General features: G+C 50.6%; 1 protein-coding gene across 3 annotated transcripts in view; it reads right to left on the reverse strand.

Moving 5' to 3' along the window:
• The window catches only part of Fbxl2 (F-box and leucine rich repeat protein 2), a 40,004-nt gene that overhangs the window by 25,740 nt on the left and 7,054 nt on the right, over positions 1-7,210 (reverse strand). For 2 of the 3 annotated variants that reach the window (XR_003837565.1, XM_029481418.1), the window contains exons 4-7: positions 1,908-1,976; positions 1,717-1,831; positions 429-555; positions 239-313 (exon numbers count right to left, since the gene is read on the reverse strand). Coding sequence is in view for 2 of the 3 variants with exons in the window: in XM_029481418.1 (XP_029337278.1) it covers positions 239-313; positions 429-555; positions 1,717-1,831; positions 1,908-1,932 (342 nt within the window). In the remaining variant the exon portion in view is untranslated. The remainder of the gene's footprint in view (positions 1-238; positions 314-428; positions 556-1,716; positions 1,832-1,907; positions 1,977-7,210) is intronic. The other variant, XM_029481420.1, reaches the window with a different exon arrangement.

Here is a 7,210-nt window from a genome sequence, read left to right on the forward strand (position 1 = left end):
CACAGGTGTGGTGGCGGGCAGTGGGGCCGCACACAGGTGTGGTGGCGGGCAGTGGGGCAGCGCACAGGTGTGGTGGCGGGCAGTGGGGCAGCGCACAGGTGTGGTGGCGGGCAGTGGGGCCGCACACAGGTGCGGCGGGCAGTGGGGCGCACACAGGTGTGGTGGCGGGCAGTGGGGCAGCGCACAGGTGTGGTGGCGGGCAGTGGGGCCACGCACCAATGCTCTGGTCCATACTTACTGAGCAAGACTGCAGGTTGAGGCTCACCAGCTCGTGGCAGTGGTTCTGAATGTGTTTCAGAGCTTCGTCCTCTAACTGAGTGGATGGAGGCAATGAAAGAGGGATGGAATCCAGGTGAGAGAATGGATCGGGCACCAAGATGACCACCACAGCAAGGAAAACAGGCTGACCAGATGTGTGACCTCTGTACCTGTGTACAACCCCTCAGGAGCAGGGCTTTCAAACCCCGGCACCCCCGCACCAGCGCCTCAATGCCTTCCTTTGTGATCTGGTCACACCAGGAGAGGTTCAGATATTCCAGGTTCCGGCAGCCCTCGCTGAGAGAACAAAGAACAACAGCACCCTGTGCAGCCTCCTGCAGAAGGTGCTGAACTCAGTACACCACAAACAACCTAGAGAGGAGACTAGCCCAGGGCCTGGCCGAACCACTTCCTCCTCACCCAGTGAAGCCACCGGGAGTGCCTCAGTCCAAGGCACTGACCATACTGGGACTGGGTTTAGGGGTCCTCTGTGTAAGTGCACGTATGTGTGGGTGCATGGTCCGTATGGCCAGAGGTTGACTTCGAGGTATCTTCCTCAGTAGCTTGCCACCTTTTGTTATTAATTAAAAACAAAAATCAATTGATTGTAATGAACTCACAAACAAAAAACATGACATAGATTAAGGTAGAGAATCAATCAAACACTAACCTAGCCTCAAATTCTGCACATCTCAGTGAGCCCCCGTGCAGTTAGAAGGGCCATTCTGGGGCCTCAAGTTTTGCTAAGGATTTCACACTTTCACTATTAACTACAATTTATTGTACTTGTCCACCATCAAAAGAAAATGATAGCACTGAAAATAGAAAACGGGGCTGGAGAGGTGGCTCAGTGGTTAAGAGTACTGGCTGCTCTTCCAGAGGTCCTGAGTTCAATTCCCAGCAACCACATGGCAGCTCACATCTGTCTGTAATTCCTGTTCCAGAGGATCTGACACCCTCACACAGACATACATGCAGGCAAAACACAAATGCACATAAAAATAAATTTAAAAAAATAATAAAAAATAATTAGCTTTAAAATCTCTTTTAAATTGTAAGTGTGTGTGGTTATGTCTCTGAATGCAGTGGCCCACGGTGTCCAGACAAAGGCTTCATACCCCAAAACTAGAGGCAACTGTTAGCCGTCTGCCATGGTGCTGGGAACTCGGTTCCTCTGCAGGAGCAGTGTCCTCTCCCCAGCCCTAGCTTTACACCCCTTTTCCTGCATTCTTCCCCCCCCCTTACCTCACAGTCTCTCAGTGAACCTGGCTGGAGGGCCCCAATTCAGTGTCGCTGGCCGGCCAGTGAGCCCCAGGTCTCCTCCCCAGCACTGCAGCCCTGAGGTCACTGGCTGTCTACGTGGACTCTGGGACTTGTCTTTATTGCCTTACAGACTGAGCCACCTCCTCGGCCCCCACTTTTTTTTGACCCCTCCCCCCAAATGCCAAGCGCTCTCACCTGATGCCCTTTAAAGAGCTGTTGGTAACAGACACGCAGGACGTGAGATCCAGGTGTTTCAGCTTGGAACAGAATCTGCTAAGGCTGTAACACGTGCTGAAACGAGGCAGACATACTAAAGACATTTCCAACCTTGTTTTTCACCTGTCTCCTTGTGGCCACTCTCGCCCTAGACCCATCCTTAATCCTACCTGTCAGTGATTTTTGTGCAGCCATTGAGGTTTAAATGTTCAATGTTTCGGCAGTTCTGTGCAAAGGTCCTAAAATGAGAAGGAAAAAGAGAGTTGTTTTTCCCCAACCTTACAAAAAAGCTGCAAAGCAAAAGACCACTGGCTACAGTGCTCTGGCGGCTGCAAGGTGGCCACTAGAGGGCAGCACAGCCATCCACTTCAAACTGCTTTCCAAGTCCTCTTTAACTCGGCAAAGGCCACAGACTCCTTGGCAGACACAGGGCTCAGTGACCTGGGCCGCCCCCAGACGCTGCCTACTGCTAGCCTGGCATAAAGACCCAAGCTACCTGTCAGTTAACCCTCCTCCAGTCCCACCTTGGGGATCATCTGAGATGGGAGGCCTGATACTTCTTCTCGACTGGAAAAGTCCACTTGAAGCAAGGTAAGACCATCTCTGTGCTGTGCCCTGGGGCACTCTGACCACTGCCAGTCTTGTTGGTATCAAGAGCCATCATTTACCGGCAAGAACCCCAAGTTTATGAAGAACAGCTTGCCTTACTTACGGTGGGTGAGAGCAGGACCAGACGCAGAAAGCTACACATTACTACTGCTCCCTGCATCTTCCTGAGGCACTTCAGCGGGTCTCATGGGTCCTGGCTGTTCGGTGACATATCCACCACTTCCCAAACCTAGCCACCTAGAGCCTGGATCTGCTCATTCTGCCCTGCTGTGTGAGGATGGGGAACCAAAGTGGATCCCTGGGACAGGGCTAGGAAGATGAATCCCAAGAAGTCCATGGGGCTCAACAGCGGCCACGGAATTGAATGCCAGCAGCTGCCATGTGTTACCCTGATCTGTGCACGTAAGCAACTCCCACGGCCGGGGAAAGAATTAGCTCAGGTTATGAGCACTCGCTGCTCTTCCAGAAGACCCGAATCTCTGTCCCAGTACCCACAGGCTGCACACAGCCATCTATAAATTCAGTTACAGGGAATCCAGGGCCCTCTTATGGCCTCTGCAGGCACTGTGTGCCTGTGCAGACAAACATGTATACACATAAAAACAAAACAAAACAAACTTGAGTCTTTAAAACCAGTCTGACTGATTTCTGTGTTGCTGTCGGTCATGGGCTCCCCACATTCTACAAGAGCATTCTCCCTCGAGCTACGCCCTGCCAGCCCCAAGGCTAACAGGGGGTACGATCCCCCAAAGAACAGTCAAACCCATGAAGAATCAAACTGGAAATAGCATTTATAGGAACAAAATGTGTTCCACACCTAAGAATGTGGAGCTCGTGATGTCTGCCCACACCGAACAAAAGAGGAAACTAAATCTGTAATGGACACCACTGTCCAATCAGAGTCTACTCAAACGGGACACAGCAAGAACAGGGCAAGGGCCCTGAAGGTTATCGCTGAGTCACCCAGAATGCTGTGCAGCTGCGGCACAGAGTGGCCAAGCTGAAATGTACTGGACGGACTTCTACAGCAGGAAGAAGATCAGTGTGGCTGAAGACTCATCAGGGACACTCTAAAATAAAGTGAAGAGCGGAAGGCAGGGGGGATGCTCAGTGGCATAGGGAGCCTGGTGTGTACGAGGCTCTGGGGACAATTTTCAGTAACACGTGTACTCATACACACATACACACAGGAGCTAGTCTATGGCATAGCTCAGTTATAAACCACAGATATGGCGTGTATGAGGTCCTCAGTATTGCAGGAGGCAGTGGGGAGGCGGAAAGTCAACGTATAAAAATTAACCAGGTTTCTCTTTCTATTGATGGAGAAGGAAGGAAGGTCAGAGCGAAGCATACAGTCTGCAACAGCAAGTCCCTTCCCAGCACCTGTCCGTGCAAGGTGGCTCGCAATCACCGGCAACTCCAACTCCCGGCGATTGGATGCCCCCTCAAACATACACACCCCACCCCACCCCAACAGATAAACATATACACATAATTTAAAATAAATTTTTTTAATTTATTATATGTAAGTACACTGTAGCTGTCTTCAGACACTCCAGAAGAGGGAGTCAGATCTCATTTCGGATGGTTGTGAGCCACCATGTGGTTGCTGGGATTTGAACTCTGGACCCTCGGAAGAGCAGTTGGGTGCTCTTACCCACTGAGCCATCTCACCAGCCCCTTCAAATAAATTTTTAAAAGACTATTTAGAACTAAGTCTGACAAAACATGGATGCAGCTTTCACACTGCTCAGTGCGAGCCGTGAGGAGCTGAACACTTGAAGCTGACACGACAGCTCTGTAAACAGGGTTGGAAACCAACTGTTAGCTTCCAAGACATGATGGCACTAGCTGTTGAAATGTGCGTGGCCAACTATAAGACACAGATTGTGCAAGAATAACTTGATGTCTGTAGGCAAACCCCAAACCTGAATGTGTACCCCTTCCCACATATAAAGACCAGTTCTGTTCAGGGGCATGGGTCAGTGGGAAAGTCCGGCATGAGTGAGACCCTGGGCTCAGTCACCAACAACTGCCCCCAAATAGTCAAAACAAACAAGGCCTGGAGAGATGGCTCAGCAGTTAAGAGCACTGGCTGCTCTTCCAGAGGTCCTGAGTTCCCAGCACCCACATGGCAGCTCACAACTGTCTGTAGCTCTAGTTCTAAAGGATCCGACTCCCTCATTCAGACACACGTGCAGGTAAAGCACCAAAGCACATGAAATCTTTTAAGTCAAAATAGAGCTGAGTTACTGGGCGGTGGTCGCGCACGCCTTTAATCCCAGCACTTGGGAGGCAGAGGCAGGCAGATTTCTGAGTTCAAGGGCAGCCTGGTCTACAGAGTGAGTGCCAGGACAGCCAGGGCTACACAGAGAAACCCTGTCTCAAAACAAACAAACAAACAAACAAATTAGAAAACTTGTATGCAGTGGGCTGTAGAGGGGTCCAGCAGTCAAGAACAGTTTGCTTTCTCCGCACCCATGTGGCAACTTATAACTCCAGTTCCAGGAGATTTGACACCCTCTCTGGCCTCAGTTGGTACCAGGCACACATGGTGCACACTCATGAAAGCATTCACACATACACATAAAATAAAAACAAAAAAAAAACTTTGTAGACTTTCACAAGGCAGGCACAGGATAGGGTGCGTGTGACCCCAGGAACACAGCAAGTGCTTATGTTCCCGAAGGAAGACCTCAGTGAAATGTCGTTCAGGAAAAACCTCCCTTTGGGGCTGGAGAGATGGCGGGGCAGCTGGTAGCACTTGCTGTTCTTCCAGAGGATTGAGGTTCGGTTCCCAGCACCCACATGGTGGCTTCTCAACTCCATAACTCCACTTCTAGAGGAACCCAATGCCTTCTTCTGGTCTCTGCAGGTACTGCACACACATAGTGCACATGCATGCAGGCCCACACACAAACACAACAATTTAAAAATCAAATAAATCAGCAAAGAAGCTTCCTTTCAGACAGACAGTGAGGAGCCTGGGAGAGCACTCTGCGAAGGTACTGTGCAAAGCACTGGAATTCACAATGAATTAAGAATTCTCAAAAATCATAAAATACAACCAAATGAAAAAATGGACACATGACCTGGACAGACATTTGCCCACACAGATCATGAATTCAAAGCACAGGAGCTCACTGGGCAGCATCGGGGAGATAGAGAAGAGCCACAGGTACCACTAAGCACCGTTAGGGCCAAAGTGAAAAGGACACAACAGCCACACCAGGGCTTGGCAGGGCGAAGAACTGGAGAGTCACAGACTACACAGAGACTTAATACATTCAGTTTCAAGACAATAGATCGGAGGCTTCTTAAGTTAAAGCTGGGGCTGGGAAACACTGCAATGTCCATCAGGCAGCCGTGCTCGGTGCCAAGCCTCACAGGCTGAGGTTGATGCTCAGAAGCCACGTGGCAGGAGAGAAGCAACTCCCGGGGCTTGTCTGCTGACCTCCAAAACAACCCATGGCATGTGTGCATGCACACACTCAAGTGTTGAAGAGAGGGTGTACTGGCTAGTTTTGTGTCAACTTGACACAGCTGGAGTTATCACAGAGAAAGGAGCTTCAGTTGAGGAAGTGCCTCCAGGAGATCCAATGTAAGGCATTTTCTCAATTAGTGATCAAGGGGGAAAGGCCCCTTGTGGGTGGAATCATCTCTGGGCTGGTAGTCTTGGATTCTATAAGAGAGCAGGCTGAGCAAGCCAGGGGAAGCAAGCCAGTAAAGAACATCCCTCCATGGCCTCTGCATCAGCTCCTGCTCCCTGACCTGCTTGAGTTCCAGTCCTGACTTCTTTCAGTGATGAACAGCAATGTGGAAATGTAAGCTGAATAAACCCTTTCCTTCCCAACTTGCTTCTTGGTCATGATGTTTGTGCAGGAATAGAAACCCTGACTAAGACAGAGGGTGAGAGAGGAGTGTGTGTCTGGGTCAGAGCAGTGGCTGGAGTTAGCTCTGCCTGTAAAAGTGCTTGTTGTACAAGCAGGTGGCCCTGAGTTTGATCCCCAGTCCCCATGTTTAAAAACAAACCTAGTGGCACATACAGGTTTGTGATCCCAGTACTGGGGAGGCAGAGAAAGGCAGATTTAAGGATGCACTGGCCAGACAGCCTAGGACACTCTGTAAGATCCAGGCCAGTGAGATATTAAGTTTCAAAACACAAGGTTTATGGTTCAAAAAGACCACTACTAGAGGTTGTCATCAGGCCTCACACGTGTGCATGTGTGTGTGTGTGTGTGTGTGTGTGTGTGTGTGATGGTGGAATGTTTGCCTAACATGTGTAAGGTCCTGGGTTTGATCCTCAGCACCACAAAACAGAAAAGTCCAAGCTGGGCATGGTGTACACCGGTAATCTCAGCCCTTGAGAAGCTGAGAAGGATGAGCTGAAGGCCATGTTCAACGTCACAGAGACCTTGAGCATCACAGAGACCTTGAGCATCAGAGACCTTGAGCGTCACAGAGACCTTGTCTTTGCAAGCAAGCGAACATCTGCGTATGCATGCAGTTCCATGACCCTACTACTCCACTGTGGGAGAAACGAACATCCACAGCAGCTTCTTGTGTAACGCTGCAAACTGGAAAGCTCCCACTGTCCATCAACATAAGTGAACACCAGCAGCAGATACCGTGGCTGACAGTGGCTGCATGGGACCCTCACTGCAGCAGATACCGTGGCTGACAGTGGCCGCATGGGACCCTCACTGCAGCAGATCCCCAGCTGACAGTGGCTGCACGGGACCCCCCCACTGCAGCAGATCCCCAGCTGACAGTGGCTGCATGGGACCCCCCCACTGCAGCAGATCCCCAGCTGACAGTGGCCGCATGGGACCCTCACTGCAGCAGATCCCCAGCTGACAGTGGC

The sequence above is a fragment of the Mus caroli genome, chromosome 9, assembly GCF_900094665.2.
Source record: "Mus caroli chromosome 9, CAROLI_EIJ_v1.1, whole genome shotgun sequence".
NCBI classification, from domain to species: domain Eukaryota; kingdom Metazoa; phylum Chordata; class Mammalia; order Rodentia; family Muridae; genus Mus; species Mus caroli.